The 19265-nt window shown below is 35.8% G+C and overlaps 1 protein-coding gene and 1 long non-coding RNA gene across 3 annotated transcripts; one reads left to right on the top strand and one right to left on the bottom strand.

Moving 5' to 3' along the window:
• The first annotated feature begins 9079 nt into the window (after positions 1-9079).
• LOC116211978 lies at positions 9080-12049 on the top strand. The gene is made up of 2 exons (XR_004157792.1): positions 9080-9173; positions 11834-12049. It is a non-coding gene; the product is annotated as an uncharacterized LOC116211978 (long non-coding RNA).
• Positions 12050-15063: 3014 nt separating this feature from the next.
• LOC116211826 (PRA1 family protein E-like) lies at positions 15064-18416 on the bottom strand. Of its 2 annotated transcripts, XR_004157755.1 has the most exons (3): positions 17796-18415; positions 16131-17381; positions 15064-15958 (listed from the first exon to the last, which is right to left on the bottom strand). XR_004157755.1 is itself a non-coding variant. In XM_031546354.1 (2 exons), the coding sequence occupies exon 1, from the start codon at positions 18348-18350 to the stop codon at positions 17796-17798; it is 555 nt and encodes a 184-aa protein (XP_031402214.1). In that variant the 5' UTR covers positions 18351-18416; the 3' UTR covers positions 15064-15958. The 2 variants fall into 2 exon arrangements, 1 of the variants encoding a protein (XP_031402214.1); XM_031546354.1 differs by lacking the exon at positions 16131-17381 and having other exon boundaries at positions 17796-18416.
• Between the last annotated feature and the right edge of the window lie 849 nt (positions 18417-19265).

Consider the following 19265-nt stretch of genomic DNA (forward strand, 5'->3'; position numbering starts at 1 on the left):
AGGCCTATTTGGGCTTGGCCGTTCACTCTTATATTTAAGAAAACAATGGGAAACTTTTGGGCGTGCTGGAGAACTAATGAGACGCGCACATTCGGTTGAATGAGGTAGGAATAGAGGAGAAGATAGGGTTTAAGGCCCGCGATGATCAAGACGATGACAGGACTCGTGTATGCCACCACAGAAGCGGAGCCAAACAAGGCGCAAGGAGCTCAACTATCGCCCATCATCCTCAGCTCCTCCAGACATTCGGAATAGCCTCGAACAGCTTGCACCACTAGTCGCTACACCGGCTATCTTGCGAAGACCACAACCCATGAAGCGAGGTAATTCAATAACCAATTGTTTGAGTTTCTACATCCTCGTATGATTGATGATCCTAGGTTTCTTTCGTTGTGTTTAAAGTTTTAAAGCCTAGGATATCAAGTTAGAAACCAGAAGTTGCTTGTGATTAATTTATTGAATGGGTTAATGACATGGATAGACATGTGGTTTCCCATTTTCCCACATCTAGCACGTGGTTTATATAATTACAAAAACATGCATGGGGTTTGAATTTCATTCCAATTCTAACATGTCTGTCGTCGAAATCTCTGTCAAATGCTTATGTGGCACATTTGATTGGCTTACGATTGCACATGTGGATATCAGCTGTTTGCAGCCCCTAGCATAACTAAAAATCCATTTTCGTCTAATGAAATGCTGACACGTGTAATCCAGACCCCACTACCTATTTTAGGAAGGCCCCAATATTTTTTATGTTCTAAATTTTGGCCCATCCACCCTTCTCTCCTCTGCAATTTCTCTCCTCGTCAACTCATGGCTGCTCCTCTGACATTGGCTGCCATTCAACTACCTCGAATCCCTCTAACCTCGGGGCAACTGCCACCTACCCCACTCCTCTCTCATATTCCCTTTCCTATCCCTCACCCTTCTGACGGCCTCAGCTTCCTCTGACGCGACCTCGTGGCTATCCCTACCCAACCCCCTCTCTCTCTTTTACATCTCTCCAATCGCCCTACCTCAGCCACCTCTCTCAGGTCGCTCTCTCTTTGAATGACTCACTCCATTCCGATTCTTACTTGCCCGCCCATATGTCATCAGAAGCTTGAGATGGGATGGGGATTAAAGTGGACAAGACTAAAGAGTGTAGGAAGAGGAAGAAAGGGAGAGAGAGATCGGGTAGGTAGGGGCAACCATGATATCAAGTGGGGGCAATAGTGACCGGAGGTAGCCGAGGCTATCGAAGAGAGGGACAAGGCAGGTTAAGGGAGAGGGGGTAGTTGGGGGTGACTTTGAGGTTGGAGGCACCTAAGGTTGTAGGACAACAGACATTGCTGGAGTAACCACTAGGGTAGAGAGGAGGAGAGTGAAAGATTACACAAGCATAACAACAATGCGATAAAACCGATGATAAAAAAAAATTTATCAAATAGGCATGCAAGTATTGAACCCGGAATCCTATTATGGTTTGTGATATCACCATCCATCAACTTAAATAACATGGCTTAACATCTACGGAAAAGTTTTCTTTGAAGATTACCTCATGAAGCAAGAGTCTCATAGATGTCGGTGCAGAGCCGATCAATTGCTCGGCCTCTAGCTTGTCATCACGGACTCGACTTTCACCAAGGAGCACCTCTCCATGCTTCGAAGCTGACCTGTGCCTTGCCCCACAATTGCACAAGAAAGCTCAAATGGAAGAAGATGCGATGAGGTGGTCTCGAGGCAATCCCGAAACTCAAAACAAGTTCAATTTTGGCCCTCAATGGAAGTATGGAGCAGCAGCAGTAGCTGAACACTTTCAACTGTGTTCACTTTCAGCTGTGTTCACTTAGTCGTTGGCCTCCTTAAGACTCTCCTTTTAGATACTAACAAGTCTTAGATAGATACAAAAGGTAAGAGTTAATCTTAGCCATATGTATCTTTATATATATTGCATAATAAACCATAAGAGCCAAGTTTGCAACTTTAATCAATTCTCAATTAATTGGTATTGCAAACACATCCTTGTAATTGGTAAGACCTAACTTTAGTCCAAAAGAGAATAACCGAATTGCCCTCAAAATTAGTTTCCATATATAGACTTTTTATTATTGGTAACTTTCCAAATAAGAAAACTTCTATCTATATCTCATATAAATATTCCTCATAGGATCCACCTCAGTTTTGAATTTGACTTCAGGATTTGCTAGCAGCCCTGCAATCGAATTGCAAGTCTAATTCGATAATTGATTCCTAATTAACTGTCTTAATTAGAATCAATTAATCCTTGGCTTAAACTAGTCTTATTGTGTGTGACTAACTATGCCCATAATTACTTGGCAATAAGATTATAATATCAACTTCTTTGATATTACCGGAAACTCTTTTCTACACCAGAAGGCAAGATTCCCAAAATACTCTTGGCTCAATAAGTCATGGGTAACACATAGCACAACATACCACCCAAGTAATGACGAACGTGCGATTATGACATTCTTATGAACCAATGATCGTAGTTGTCGTGCAATCGATCTCTTCATTACAAGATTCTGATCTAACCAGGATTTGGTTAATGTCAAACTCTATAGTTGACCTTAGGAGTCTTCGGGTTTCCATTCTTTGATCAACAAGACTTAAACTACAAACTCCTTTCTATTTAAGTCCAATTACCTTGACCAAGGATTTCTTGATAAAAAATCAACCTCATATCTATAGGACATTTTTTATGTTCACACAAGTTAATGAATCTCTTCATGACTAGTCACCTACTTTCATACACAACTAATTAAAGCCATTAGCTGTCGGATACCATGCCAGGCATAAGTATATAAACAGTAGTAAACTTTAGTCACCTATGTACAAGGTAACCATGCCATCTTAGGATCAAGGATTATATGCACTAATATTTCATTGACATTAATGAAATACCATGCTTACATTATTATGTGTCATGTTCGACCTACTTATCACATAAGTGTCCACATGTATGTCTCGACATCTAATGTCGTATAGCATGGTACTTACTATTCCATTATCATTAATATTGTATACTAATCATGGATACAAACATATATGACGATCTGCAAGAGTGATAATGCCCAATTCAGACTCCTACAACCGTGCACTGTTTTTAAGAAACTTGTATTCGATTACTCTGTCAATCATATTCTCAACTCATTGAGAATGAAGCATCTAACAAGAATCTTTTGGACTTATTCTGATAAACATACACATATTATGAATAGCAGAACAATTAGCTGCCATAAACAGAAATTATCCAAAGTACATATAACAGCTTCAAGGCATATAGCTAATAGAGAGAGAAGTTGCAAAGAAAAAACAAAATTCTCACTTGCCAAAATCAAGTGTCTACACTAAACTCGAGATCAAAGACCTCAATTCTCACATGTCAGAGGAACAATCAGGGTTCTTAAACCCCACAATTCTCACATAGCTGCAAACCAAAAAATTCAATAAATTGAAAAATGAGTGCAAATCTAAGATCATATACCTTCCAAATCCACGATGCCAAAATCTTCTTCCTGAGTCCCATGGCTCCATGAAGTTAAACAATCGAGCTTGCACCCCATGATGATACATTTTTCTCCTTCTAACAACTTGGAAGTAACAGAGAGCTCTTCTTCTTCATCCTGTCAATTTGCTTGGGTAGTAATGGAAGATGAAAAAATCGAATAAAAATTTACAAGAGAAAGCTCGAGAAGATAAGTTCTAGTGAGCAGGGTGAGAGGATGAAGAAATTGGGGCTCAGGGTTTATGCTTTTTGGGGAAATTTTAGATCATTGGAAGATGATAAGCAGAGAGTGTGATGGGGTGATGCGTAAATATGGTGGGTCCCTTAGTGTTCACGTACGTAAATGGATGGAAATTATATTGGAAGTTGTAACGAAAAGGCACTTTTATTACAAAACAATATTCAGGTCAAAATTGAGAATTTTCGAAAAATTTAGGCCTCGTTTACTTTGAGAATTTTTTTCAATTTTTTGGAAAATTTTCATAAAAATTGGAAAAGCATAAAATATGTATTTACTTATTTAAAATGAAGAACAATTTTTAGGAAAAGAGATTTTTTGAAGTCCCCAAATTCAAAGCAATGAAAAGAAGTCGTTTTAATAGTTTTCAAATTTTCTTCCCTTTAATTGTAAGGTTCTACATCAATTACTTTTTGTGAGACCCGGTATTTATTTTTCCAAATATGCATACATACATACATACATACATACATGTATTTATATATATATATATATACACACACACACACACAAACTTATACCTTGCTGAAAAACAAAAATAAAAAGAGAAAAGAAAAGAGGATGTAACTTTTTACCATAGACTTGCCCACCCTCTATCATTCTACCCATTGTTTTTCCACTGCCTTACCCTCTTTTATCAGCTTCCATTCTTTTCTTTTTCTTTCATTTTCTTCTTTGTTCTGGGGGTTTCTAGGAAAGGAAACAGAGGATGAAAGAGAGAGAAGGAGGGGCGACAGACAGAGCAAGAAGAAAACTGAGCTTGGGCTTTGATTTGTAAGTTGATTTTCATGACTTAAACATTAGTATTCTCTATTTTAGGTTTCCTTTAAGCTCAGCCGGGGGTTTGATCTGTGGAGGGAAACGTACTAAAGGTGGCTGCAATTAACTAATCATGCCTTAGACTTCCACTTAAACTCGAATTACAAGTAGTTTAAGGTTCGTTTCTGTTTAGTTTATCTCATTCTAAGTTTAAGTTGTTGTTTGAATTTGCTTAAGGAGATGATTGGTTCGTGGGTTGCTCCAAGTAAATTCCCTTTAAATCAATTAATCTAGTGGAAGTCATGAATATGGAAGCTGATTTTATAGAGTCATAGCTCAAATTATTTCTTTTTGCTGTTGTTGAAATGCTCTGTTAGTAGCTGAATTTGAATTTTTCTCAATAGTTGGCATAAATGGTGAAATGAGAGTTTGTGTAAGCAATGGATTGAAGGAGTTACTTGTTTATTACTTAATGATATGCACACCACTGATAGGAGAAACTCACTGGTTGTCTAAGAATTGTTTTTAACTAGATTTATTTTTCTTAATGAAGATCATTGGTAGATAGCGTGTTTGAGTATCCATAATTTGTAATGGCAATTGAGTCTAAATAATCCTTTTCTTCTGAGACTAAGATGAAGTAAGTTGGTTTTCCATCACCTAAATATAACTATTCTCTAAGTTATGTACTGACTAAGCCCATTTTCTTTTCAATTCAACTCAACCTAAGTCTTGATAGGTTCGTAGTTAAGTGCAGTATTCTTGTGAATTGGTTATCTATGGTTTTGGCATGCTTATTCAGTGGAGTTACCTCTAAATTTATGCTTATTCTTGGTTAATTCAGTCTGTCTAAGGGTTGTTCCGTTGGTTCAATAGTTAGGTTCGCGTAATTGGATTCTTATTTGGTTGAGGTCTTAACCTCTAGGTAATTGATTGGCCATGGAACCTTTTATGAATGATATTCAGCCTAATATTCGACATTATTTGGTTGGTTAAATCTAGCTAGTTGAGTCAAATGCGTGTTAAGAATTCTTAGTTACTATATTAGTTTGGGTAAATTTATAAATTTTAAAACAATGGATTTTGGAATAAGGTTGGTTATTTGTTAAAGGAAAGCTAACTGCCGCCCTAAGTTATCTTTGATTGGAATAACTTATTCATTGCTTATAGTAAATAATTGAAGTTGGTTAATTCTGGAGATTCTCAAGGGCAATTAAGTATCAATAAGTTTCTTCTTTCAGGACCAAATGGAACATGTATTGTTATAAGGAATATATATACAACATAAGTATGCTTTATAATTTGCTCTCTTGTTATTTTTATGATATATAGGAGTTGACGAGACCGAAAGCAAGCACCTAGAGGGCTCGATCCGTTATCATTTTGGGAATTGTCGGTGAGCACCTTATTTCATTGTGAAGTGATATATATATATATATATATACATATATATTACGTTAAGTGCATGGTAATGATGGTGTGATTAATAGAATTGGCGTTTTCTGTTTGTGTTGTAGTTGTCTGTTTGAGGGTATGCGATTGTTGTTATCATTGCAAGAGCTTTGACTGGTAATAATTGTATGATGTTTATAAATTGATTTATGCGGATATAGGATAAGTGATGGATTCTGTCTTTTTATGAGACATGAATTGTATGGATGTTATTATTAAAGGAAATATTGTGATAATTTGGGAATAAAGGTTTGGTGTGGGTATATGATATTAGATGGCATGGTTGCAGTGTGATTGTGTATGCTGATTGTGTATGAGATATGTGATGATAATGTGGTACCATTGTAATGAGGTGCGATGGCATGGTTGCAATTGTTTATGCTTGTGATTGTTGTTTGAATATAGCCATGAGACCGCTGATCCAGCGGTATATAAATAGGACGCCTAGACCGCTGATCCGGCGGGATATAAAATGGACGCTTAGACTCCTACTGCCGGAGGATAATGGGCAGCCCCTGCTTATGAGAAATGAAATGAGGAATTTGTGGATATGAGTGCGGGGTCACGGTACCGTCACAACTCTGTTGCGAGGAAATGCAACCCTATGGCTATATTGATTGGTTTGTGTTGTATATTGTTTGGCTGGTATGAGTGTTGGAGATGTGTTGTTTGTTGAGATTGTTGGAGATGTGATGATTGTTGAGATTGTCTGTAGTTGTTCTATGAAAACCGTGTTGTTACTAGAGTTTGATCTGTCAATTGATTGTGTTGTGAGTTGCTATAGAATGCTAATGAATGGATGTTTAATATTTATGTGATATTGGGTATTAGAGAAACGGTTGGAAGGGTTGTGTGAATTGGTTAGTAGAACTTAAATTTAGTTATTATATTGGATATAATTATTATTATAGTTTGTATATACATATATATATATATACCGTGTATGTATGCCGGGTGAGCTGATAGTTGGATCATATGAGATGATATTAGTTATTTGAATATTTAGTTATTTGTAATTAAATATTTATTTAATAATGTCATTTTACTTTGAAATATAGTACTCACTGAAATGCAGGTCACACTCTGCATATGTTTTTCAGATGAGTTAGGAGCTAGATTAGCAGCACAAGAGAACTCTTTGATATTGGGGATCAACTCGGAGGACTAGGTAGGAACCTTAGTTATTTGATAAGTATTTTTTTGTATAGAGTGTATTTGAATATATTACGACCTGAAATTTTTGTTTAGTTTTGGTTTAGCGATTGGTTGAGAAAATAAAATTACTCTCTTTTGATATGTATATTCATATTAGAGCTTGCTGGATTGATTTTTTTATTTTATTTTTGAGAGTATATTGAAACATGTTTTATGTTAATAGTTATGTAGTAACAAATATCGAAGAAATATAGGGGAAATTCAGCTGAAATTTCGGGTCGTGACAATTTTGGTATCAGAGCCTAGGTTATGAGATCCTATAGACTTAAGTTGAGGCTCGATCCCTGAGCAATTTTTTATAATTGTGGAGATAGGTTACGTGTTCTAATCTTGGCTGTTCACTCTTATCAATTCTCATTCTTCGTTTTTATAAATTTTCTCCACCTCAGATTGATCATTACATGATTATTCAAGTTTCGCTCTTATGTGTTCTTTTTCCATCAGATTTAAATCGGTTAATAGTGGCTGATAGTCATACTATCCAGGCAATGGCTTTCGACCATCATGGGGGCACTCTGATCTTATTCCTTATTATACTTCTACGATTTACATTTTCTTCTGATGGATTGTGAGTTCTTGTGTTTGACTAGGATTTATGGGTAGATTATGCGTTCTATGTAGATTATGTAATCAAAGACTTGGACAGATCAATGGAGTCTTGGATTTCTGAGTTTGGATAACACTTTTCTTTTGATAACTTAGACACTTCGATTTGTTCGATTTTTACCTTGTTGTCCTCAAAGCTGTAATTAGTGGATCACCTATGTTCTTTTTTCATAATTTATGCTTGAGATTGGAGCTGCATGAGGTTGGAGATGTGATAGGTTTTATTCCTCTAGGTTTTGTTGTCCATCGTTCTTTGATGTTGTAGCTTCTCCAATCTCACATTGATCATCCTTGTTACGTTCCAATTTCTTTGATACTTTTGTGTGAGATCCAGATCGATGATAGTGGTAGGAAGTAATGCTTGTGCTTTTGGGAGAGAGCTGATGATTATCTTGAGGTTATGATTGATAGTTTCTTCACAGCTCTTAGGCTTCAATTTCCCTTTTGAGCGGTTGTGAATTTTTGTGTTCAATCGGGATTTAGTGGTAGATTTGGTACACACCGCATGTTTTATAGTCAAGGCTTATGGTGAAAGTTGGTTCAGCTTTAGAGCTTCATTTCTTCGAATGATTGGATTTGATTATCTGATTCCTTTGAATTATTGTGATTTGTCGTAGCTTTATTCCAGGATTTATGATTGCAAGATAACGTATTTGTGTAGACTGATCATGGTTCATGCTTAAGATGCAAGCTGGATAAATCTGGACATTTCATTGATTTAATCATGAGTTGCAACAATCCAAGTGTTTTGTTATCTCTTTCGTTTTAGTGATTAGCCATGATTGACTTGTGACTCGAGGAGTAATCTTAGAATGGGTTTTGCTGCTGTAGAATGGTCGTGTAAGGACTCAGTACTTTAGATAAGTGGATCATATTTGGGCATAAGTTGCACATATAGGGGCTTCCTTGGACTATATTGTGCTAAGTGATCTTGGAAGATATCACAACTTAAAAGAGTAATAATAATAGGTATATCTATTCCTCAAACAAATTTCGGGGACAAAATTTATATTAGTGGGGGAGATTGTGAGACCCGGTATTTATTTTTCCAAATATGCATACATACAAACATACATACATACATACATACATGTATTTATATATATATATACACACACACACACACAAACTTATACGTTGCTGAAAAATAAAAATAAAAAGAGAAAAGAAAAGAGGATGTAACTTGTTACCATAGACTTGCCCACACTCTATCATTCTACCCATTGTTTTTCCACCGCCTTCTCCTCTTTTATCAGCTTCCATTCTTTTCTTTTTCTTTCCTTTTCTTCTTTGTTCTGGGGGTTTCTAGGAAAGGAAACAAAGGATGAAAGAGAGAGAGGGAGGGGCGACGGACAGAGCAAGAAGAAAACTGAGCTTGGGCTTTGATTTGTAAGTTGAGTTTCATGACTTAAACATTAGTATTCTTTGTTTCAGGTTTACTTTCAGCTCAGCCGGGGGTTTGATCTGTGGAGGGAAACGTACTAAAGGTTCCTGCAATTAACTAATCATGCCTTAGACTTCCACTTAAACTCGAATTACAAGTAGTTTAAGGTTCGTTTCTATTTAGTTTAGCTCATTCTAAGTTTAAGTTGTTGTTTGAATTTGCTTAAGGAGATGATTGGTTCGTGGGTTGCTCCAAGTAAATTCCCTTTAAATCAATTAATCTAGTGGAAGTCATGAATATGGAAGCTGATTTTATAGAGTCATAGCTCAAATTATTTCTTTTTGCTGTTGTTGAAATGCTCTGTTAGTAGCTGAATTTGAATTTTTCTCAATAGTTGGCATAAATAGTGAAATGGGAGTTTGTGTAAGCAATGGATTGAAGGAGTTAGTTGTTTATTACTTAATGATATGCACATCACTGATAGGAGAAACTCACTGGTTGTCTAAGAATTGTTTTTAACTGGATTTACTTTTCTTATTGAAGATCATTGGTAGATAGCGTGTTTGAGTATCCATAATTTGTAATGGCAATTGAGTCTAGATAATCCTTTTCTTCTGAGACTAAGATGAAGTAAGTTGGTTTTCCATCTCCTAAATATAACTATTCTCTAAGTTCTGTACCGATTAAGCCCATTTTCTTTTCAATTCAGCTCAACCTAAGTCTTGATAGGTTCGTAGTTAAGTGCGGTATTCTTGTGAATTGGTTATCTATGGTTTTGGCATGCTTATTCAGTGGAGTTACCTCTAAATTTATGCTTATTCTTGGTTAATTCAGTCTGTCTAAGGGTTGTTCCGTTGGTTCAATAGTTAGGTTCGAGTAATTGGATTCTTATTTGGTTGAGGCCTTAACCTCTAGGTAATTGATTGGCCATGGAACCTTTTATGAATGATATTCAGCCTAATATTCGACATTATTTGGTTGGTTAAATCTAGCTAGTTGAGTCAAATGCGTGTTAAGAATTCTTAGTTACTATATTAGTTTGGGTAAATTTATAAATTTTAAAACAATGGATTTTGGAATAAGGTTGGTTATTTGTTAAAAGAAAGCTAACTGCCGCCCTAAGTTATCTTTGATTGGAATAACTTATTCATGGCTTATAGTAAACAATTGAAGTTGGTTAATTCTCGAGATTCTCAGGGGCAACTAAGTATCAATAAGTTTCTTCTTTCGGGACCAAATGGAACATGTATTGCTATAAGGAATATCTATACAGCATAAGTACGCTTTATAATTTGTTCTCTTGTTATTTTTATGATATATAGGAGTTGACGAGACCGAAAGCAAGCACCCAGAGGGCTCGATTCGTTATCATTTTGGGAATTGTCGATGAGTACTTTATTCCATTGTGAAGTGATATATATATATATATGTATGTATATATACATATATATTACGTTAAGTGCATGGTAAATGATGGTGTGATTAATAGAATTGGCGTTTTCTGTTTGTGTTGTAGTTGTCTGTTTGAGGGTATGCAATTGTTATTATCATTGCAAGAGCTTTAGCTGGTAATAATTGTATGAAATTTATAAATTGATTTATGCGGATATAGGATAAGTGATGGATTCTAATGTCTTTATATGAGACATGAATTGTATGGATGTTATTATTAAAGGAAATATTGTGATAATTTGGGAATAAAGGTTTGGTGTGGGTATATGATATTAGATGGCATGGTTGCACTGTGATTGTGTATGCTGATTGTGTATGAAATATGTGATGATAATGTGGTACCATTGTAATATGATTGAGATTGTACTTGTGTATGATGATATATGAGGTGCAATGGCATGGTTGCAATTGTTTATGCTTGTGATTGTTGTTTGATTATAGCCATGCGACCGCTGATCCAGCGGTATATAAATAGGACGCCTAGACCGCTGATCCGGCGGGATATAAAAAGGGACGCCTAGAATGCTGATCCGACAGGATACAAAAAATGGACGTCTAGACCGCTGATCCGGCGGGATATAAAATAGACGCTTAGACTCCTACTGCCGGAGGATAATGGGCAGCCCCCGCTTATGAGAAATGAAATGAGGAATTTATGGATTTGAGTGCGGGGTCATGGTACTGTCACAACTCTGTTGCATGGAAATGCAACTCTATGGCTATATTGATTGGTTTGTGTTGTATATTGTTTGGCTGGTATGAGTGTTGGAGATGTGTTGTTTGTTGAGATTGTTGGAGATGTGATAATTGTTGAGATTGTCTGTAGTTGTTCTATGAAAACCGTGCTGTTACTAGAATTTGATCTGTCAATTTATTGATTTGTGAGTTGCTATAGAATGTTAATGAATGGATGTTTAATGTTTATGTGATATTGGGTATTAGAGAAATGGTTGGAAGGGTTGTGTGAATTGGTTAGTAGAACTTAAATTTAGTTATTATATTGGATATAATTATTATTATAGTTTGTATATACATATATATATATATATACCGTGTATGTATGCCAGGTGAGCTGATAGTTGGATTAGATGTGATGATATTAGTTATTTGAATATTTAGTTATTTGCAATTAAATATTTATTTAATAATGTCATTTTACTTTGGAATATAGTACTCACTGAGATGCAGCTCACACTCTGCATATGTTTTTCAGATGAGTTAGGAGCTAGATTAGCAGCACAAGAGAACTCTTTGATATTGGGGATCAGCTCGGATGACTAGATAGAAACCTTAGTTATTTGATAAGTATTTTTTTGTATAGAGTGTATTTGAATATGTTACGACCTGAAATTTATGTTTAGTTTTGGTTTAGCGATTGGTTGAGAAACTGAAATTACTCTCTTTTGATATGTATATCCATATTAGAGCTTGCTGGATTGGTTTTTTTTTTAATTTTTGAGAGTATATTGAGACATGTTTTATGTTAATAGTTATGTAGTAACAAATATCGAAGAAATATAGGGGAAATTCAGCTGAAATTTCGGGTCGTGACACTTTTGTCCATTTTAGTTATATCAACTAAGCTCCCTTTAATTTATAAAGTCTCCAATGGTTATTAGATGTTGAATATAAAGTTGAAAATTCTAAATTCTGAGTTTGTAATCATAATTTCTCTATTTTTTTAGAGAAATAAATTTAGAAAATTAGAAGAAAAATGAAAAAGAGTTTTCTAAAAGTAGAAAAGACCATTAGGTTTTTTTTATGTAACTTACCCTATATTACTTACAGGTTGATATCCACACAAATTTAACATATATGGGATTAGATAATAAACTATGTATTTTACCCTATATCATGTAATTTCCCTTCATATATTTTGATTAATTTTTTGGAACATATTTACAAGTATCATGTAATGAATGATTTGCCACTAAGTAAGTTTGTATTTTTATGATTTTAATCAATATTTTGTATATTGATTCGCAAATTTTATAGTAATGATAAATGACATAAACTATATAACAGTAATAAAGAATAATTTGAATCACTATTATATACCATATAGCTAGTTGACAATAAAAAAATTACTAATATATAAAATAAACTATTTTGTAATAAAAAAATTTTAAAGTATGTAAATGATGGAGAATATTTCAAAATCGGAATTTGAGAAATAATATGAAGAAGAAACAAGAGAAACAACACTATTAAAATCTAATATTCTTTAAATTCGTTCTTTTGAATGCATCTATGAACACTATTATTTCACTTCAATAAATTGATTTATACTATTAATTTTTCCTAACAGTTTTGCGCGGAGAATCTCTTTATATATAAATATAATTGTAAATTATATCAATCAAATAATGAGATATAAGTATATGAAATATAAATTAACAACAATATCAATCCAAAAAGTTTTGTTGATTAAACGATATTCTATCAATATGTAAAAGAAAAATACTTAACTCATTTATGAGAATATTAGTAAAAAAAACTCTCGTTGATTAAAAGATATTCAATCAATATATAAAAGAAACATATTTAATCCAACTAAAAGAGAGTGTGCTAGAATTATAATGAATAATAATATCTAGAAAGCTTGGGAAAAAATGAAATGGTTCAAATGGATTCAGAGATGTGCCAACATAAGAGAACTGTTCTTGGTGGTTAGCTAAAGATAAGCACTTAAATTGTAGGTGTAACTTAACTGTAGAGAAATTATAGATTTTCTTTTCCATAATTCCCGTTCTTTGAAATCACAACGATTGTTCAATTCATTTTAATATTATTCTGATTCGGAGTGGACGAAATAACATTTAACAGTGAATCTGTTAACCTGAGTGGCGCAAATAAGTTGATGCCAATTTCTATCTTTTGCTATATTGATGTCTATGTTTTCTGTTTTGAGGTATTTTTGCTGGTGCTGAATAGCCCCTCTGTGACAATTAAGTTTCATACTTATCGACTGAGTAATTTTTAAGTGATCTCTTTCTAAAATTTGGACCTATAAGATTAGTACCCTTGCATAACCTTATATTTTGACGAAGGGGAATGAACTAATTCCATACTCAGTGCTTTTATGATTGGGAACGTTTGAACGTTAGGTCTAAATATTTAGTAATCCTATGACTAAGAACATTTATCTCACCAGCATAGGAAGTATGATTTACCTGTTTGCTAATGCGAAGGAGGCAGCCGCCTCTTGACGCATAGTTTATTTGGATTGAAGCATACGGAGAGTTATGTAGGAGTGGATTATAGAAGGACATTAATAACTCAACCCTCCATTATGCTCCATCTTCTGTGACCCAAATAAACTATAAAGGCAAAAATTACTCTAATCATTTTGTCTTCTTAACTGTTACGCTTGTTTTGTTTTGCTTGCAATGAGGAAAAGTTTTTGTATGTGTCATTATATTCTGTTGGATTTTTTAACCTGTGCTCTAAGGGCATAGGATAAGCAATTATTAGTTATCTTATACTGATATATATATATATATATATATATATTTATTATTAATGATCACACACAGACATTTTCAATGTCAAACTTATCCTTTATTTATGTTGGAAACGACCTATTAAGTCTAAATAAATAGAATTTACCATAATTTAATTACTAATATAATTATAGTCAAAACGCTCGAAACTCCAAAGTAATTTTTGAATTTTGAGATTTTATGATTTTAGGTTTAAGACTTTTTGGATTTTTTGGGTACCTCTTGGTTTTAGGATTTAAGTATTTTGCAGTTTACTATTTAGAATTTAGAATTTCAGGGATAAGGTTTATAATTTAGGGTTCATGGTTTAAGTTTTTAGATTTTTAAGGATACATGATTAGAATTTAGGGATTATTTTTTTCATTATTGATTTTTGGTTGTTCACAATGAATGCTACGAATTACATTTGATAGGAAAAATAAGAGTTTCCAAATATAAATAAGGGTTATATTTTATCCCTGAAAATATAGTTGTTTCATCATTAATTATAGGTTGAAATATATGGCAATCAAATTTTTTTTATCCTATGCCCTTAGACAAACCCATTTTATTTAGATACAACACATATGAAGATGAAGAGCTTACCAAAAAAAAAAAAGGAGAGAGAGAGAGACTGGTGTGAAGGTTTGAAGAGATGTTTCACATCCACGTTCTTGATTTGGTTCCGATTCTTGGATCATATGAAACTATATAATTTATCCATCTGAATTTTATCAGTGCCTCGGTACGTACTCGATCTACAAGAAGAAATCACAAAAGAATTTAACTTGAGACCTGAGTAGATCCTAATGGTTTCCGGGTCATACCCATGCGCTGATTTATTATTCGATCTTGGCTTGGATTTGGTTACGATAATTCTTTGTTGGGAAAATCTTAGCTTGCCTTTGATTGCAACAAATATAAGATAAATGCCCAAAACTCATTTTGACCCATGAACGTGTATATGGCACGTGGACGTATATAACTCAAAATTGATTAAATGTACATGATGAAGGATATGTATTTATCAGGTAAAAGATACCCACAGCCTTTCCCAGCCACAGGTGTGGAAAATATCCCCTACAGTTAATAATTCTGTCAAATTTAACGGAATATGACATGAGCAAAGCATGTGATCCAGGGAAAAAAAAAAAGAAGAAGAAGCTCCAAGTGAAAAAAAAAATTCAAATTCTTCTGGGAAAAGGAAAACAAAGATGACTTTGACCCCTACGCTTGGCATACCCTCACCCGTACTCCGGCCATCTATTTAAGTGGTGGTGGCCAGCATTGAGCAACCATCAATCGAGACCTATCCCTCCTTGGCATAATTTTGACCCGTAATAGTTCTCAAAATTCGCACAAGCTTGGAAGAATTAGGACTGTTGTCTATAATAACCACTCATATTAAAGTATTCTCGGTCAGCGCCCACTGTATTCACGCGTTGAAGAGAAAGCTGCCCGTGACCTCATGTCTCTCTCTCCTCATCAGGTCTCCAGTAGTAGTGGCTTAAGGCGAGCCATAACCGCTCGGGAGAGAGCCAGAGGGAGTGCGGGTTGATCGGAGCAGAGCGATGGCCGGAGTAGGGGGCCAGGGGCCCAAGCCAGGGATGGGGCCGCTCTAGCATATCCATAAGAGTCGCCAAAAAGGAAAACAAAAGGTAGAAAGGGAATTGACCTTTCTGGAGGTTCGTAAAATTGCCGCCACTCCATGTCTTCCAGGTGCCTTCTGGAGCTATTCCGAAGACACGGCTTCATCTTTGTACCCCGACAACTGCATACGACCCCCTTCATTTTGATTCCAGAGATCCAAGACCTCGGAAAGCTCGACTCCATTTACTTTACTCTGAATTGCTAGCCTGCAAATGAAGGGGACATACATCTATCCAAAATAAAAATTTCTATTTCCTTGTTCTTTTAACAATAAAAATTTCTGTCATTGAATATCAGGTCCCTACTGAAATTAAAAGTTAAACCTCCAGACAGTTGCAGTAAAACGGTCACAAGATGCAATGCAGATTGCCATTTTACCTGGAGAAAATCGAGGGCCCTGAGGAAAACGAGTTAACATGGGATAAGCGGACCTCACATTGACATCCCACCTGGTTCATAGCTCAAACCAGATTGACTTCATAGATTCACGTCCAGTAAGTATATCAACCAGCTAAAACGGCAGACATTTTTACCGACTCCATGAACCAATCACAATTGATGAAACCCTGAGATTTAAGTTTTCTCATCCAAGCAATTCAAATAAGTATTCCCATTGCTGGGTTCCCAAGGGTTCGATCAAAGGTGGATTCATTTTCTTTCCAGGGAGAAGATGAAATAATAGAAATATTCCCACTCTCACATCTGGCAAACTTGATTTCTGACTGATCATACTCACAAGAACCGATGCCTCGGTTGTTCCTCCCATGAAAGTAGCCTCCTCTAAGTTAAACACTGTTACCACTAGTCCATTGCATGGATCAAACTCACGCCAGTATTATCCCCGTTCATAAGACAGATAAGGTTCAGATTACACCGAAAGTCATGCGAGAGCATTACCTCCTTACTACATTCTATTGCAAAGCCATAAACGAAACAACACAAGCAACGTATGTGGCATCTACTAGAATTGCAAGCAACTTGACAATTCTCCATATATCCTTTCTCTTCCTAGAGTTTCAATGAAATGATCAATGATTAAGGCAATGCGATTAACCCAATTCGCTAGAACAGCTTATGCTGAGTCTCTGATTGGGGTGTTACCCTGGTTTCAGAATACTATTTCCCATATGACAGCTATTTCATTATACTACACTATCATGAGAATATCTGCATACCAAGTTGACATTAAATGCTTACCCGTTAGCTTTTATCAACTGATAAAGGTACCACCACAATCTCGGCATATTACCAAATTTGCCCAATTTAAACTGCTTGATACATTTTTCTTAACCCATAGAATGTGCTAGTCAGTGATCAGTTAACAAATGGACCAGAACTCTGTTCAAAGATAGTATTCTGCTTTGCTAGTAATTAACATATTGTACAGAGTCAAAGGAAAGTCAAGTTACTTCCATTTGGAGGTTCCCAAACACATGCCGAGCAACTAATTTGTCACCTTGATAGATAACAGCAAACAGAATTATTTAAGAGGTAACTTGTCAATTAAAAAATAACACTCATCCATTATCAAATTGCCTTCCCCGCAAGAACGAGCGAGCACTGAAGCATGTCTTGGCTTGCGCAGGAGGATCATTTGGTTGATGAGACGGCAAAATAAACTAGCAAAACCTTCAAACAGAAGCACTACATTGTGAGTAGACACAAACGGGGAAAGTTCACAATACAAGATCTCGCGTAATAAGAATCACGGTTTAACATTAAAAAACAAAAGACAGGCAACAGCTTATAGAATAACAAAGTAAGTAGCTAAGATGACTCCCGGGATGCAAGACGAAAGAATCACTGCCGCTGTCACAGTTTCTATGAGGTCAATGTTAAGTCGATTCGAACTACCAACATTTACAGGCTACACCGACCAGAATCAATCAAAATCTTAGAGAAGGCAAACCTACAGATTAGCAATGCCCAAACTTCCCAGTAAAAAAGAATCAGATCTATGCCCAAATCAACTTGTGCAAAGTTCGAGTTCGTTCGATCAAGATCCTCGAATTTGGTAGCGTGGGAGAGAGGCGATAAGATCACCTAAATGGGAGTGTAGCCGGAACTCGTCGGGCTCCCCACTACCGATTCCAGCCACCCGTCCACGCTTTCCTCGTCGTTGTAAAGATCGTCGGGGCTCCTGAAAGCGCCGTGCAGGGAGACCAGTAAAGCCGCTGTCAGCACCGAGACCACCACGTTCAGCCACACGTCGGTCAGAACCAAGGCAACGATCGTGACGGCGGCGAGGAACACGACCACCGCGCGCTCGTCCACTTGGTGATTGCAGACAACCACGGGCTCGTCGCGGGAGATATAGAGGAAGAGCCAAGCCACGAAGACGATGAGGAACACGATCATGGAGACAGGGTGCCACAGCAGGCTGAGGAAGAGGATCGACAGCGCGATGATGGCGTAGTTTACGCGGAAGTAAGCAAGGTTGCGCCTGATGCGGTGAACGGCCTCGCCGAGGGTATAGGGCCTCGAGAGGGAAGAGGGGGAGAAGAGCTGGCGCCACGGCCGACGCGTGGGGATGAGCGGCGGGGAATCGGGGGCGGCGCGTGGAAGTAGCCGGCTGAAACCGGAGTTTGATGATAACATTTCGGTTTTTACAGATCAACCCGAAAATGGTTGCTTTATTTCCGCAGGGGAAAATACCATTTTTAGTCCCTAATTATTGTTTGGGTTGGAATATATACCAAATAAGTTAAAAAAAAGGTTTTAAAACTAAGGATCCTAATTCCTAACTCGTGCTTTCACCGGACTGTTTTCAAAATAATTTTAAAGATTAATTTAATTTTTAAGAATAATAAGAGTTTTCAATAATAATAATAATTATTATTTTCGAATAAGAATGCTAATATACTAGACTAATTTAATATAATCAATGACAATTTTGCTTTGGGGACTCAGTTTTTCGAGGTGCCTCCACTTGGAGTTAGACCGCTCCTCCTAGGCGATTGTGTCGGGGCTTCCTTACCCCTTTTACTGTCTTATGTGATTTGCTTTTCTCTATTGTTGTATCCATTTAGGCTGCTAGCCTCCTCCTTCTACCGAAAAAAATTTAATATAATCAATGGCAATTTTGCTGCTAATTCTCTGTTTTTTTTTGTTACGAGAAAGTTTCATGAATTTAGTATAATAAAATAAAAATTTTAAATATTTAATAAATGGACAATTGTAATCCCAAGTGAGTATCAAATTTTGTACATTGATATGTTACCCTCTTTGATGCTAATTCTCTTATTTTAATTGCATATTTATTAATTTGTTACCATTAAATAGATTCATTAAAAATTATGGAAAATGCTAATACATTCATTAATGCCTTGTTATATCTTTGTTTTCATATCCTTCTGATTCTAAAACTTGATATTGGGGGAAAATTCTTACGTGATAATATAATTACACCGCTACACTCTCTATCAAATACAAAAATATTTCATGTACAACGGTACGAAGTGTACAATAATAGACTGTATTTACAATTAAATCATATACTTGCTAATTTGAATA

The sequence above is a fragment of the Punica granatum genome, chromosome 6 (assembly GCF_007655135.1).
Source record: "Punica granatum isolate Tunisia-2019 chromosome 6, ASM765513v2, whole genome shotgun sequence".
NCBI classification, from domain to species: Eukaryota; Viridiplantae; Streptophyta; class Magnoliopsida; order Myrtales; family Lythraceae; genus Punica; species Punica granatum.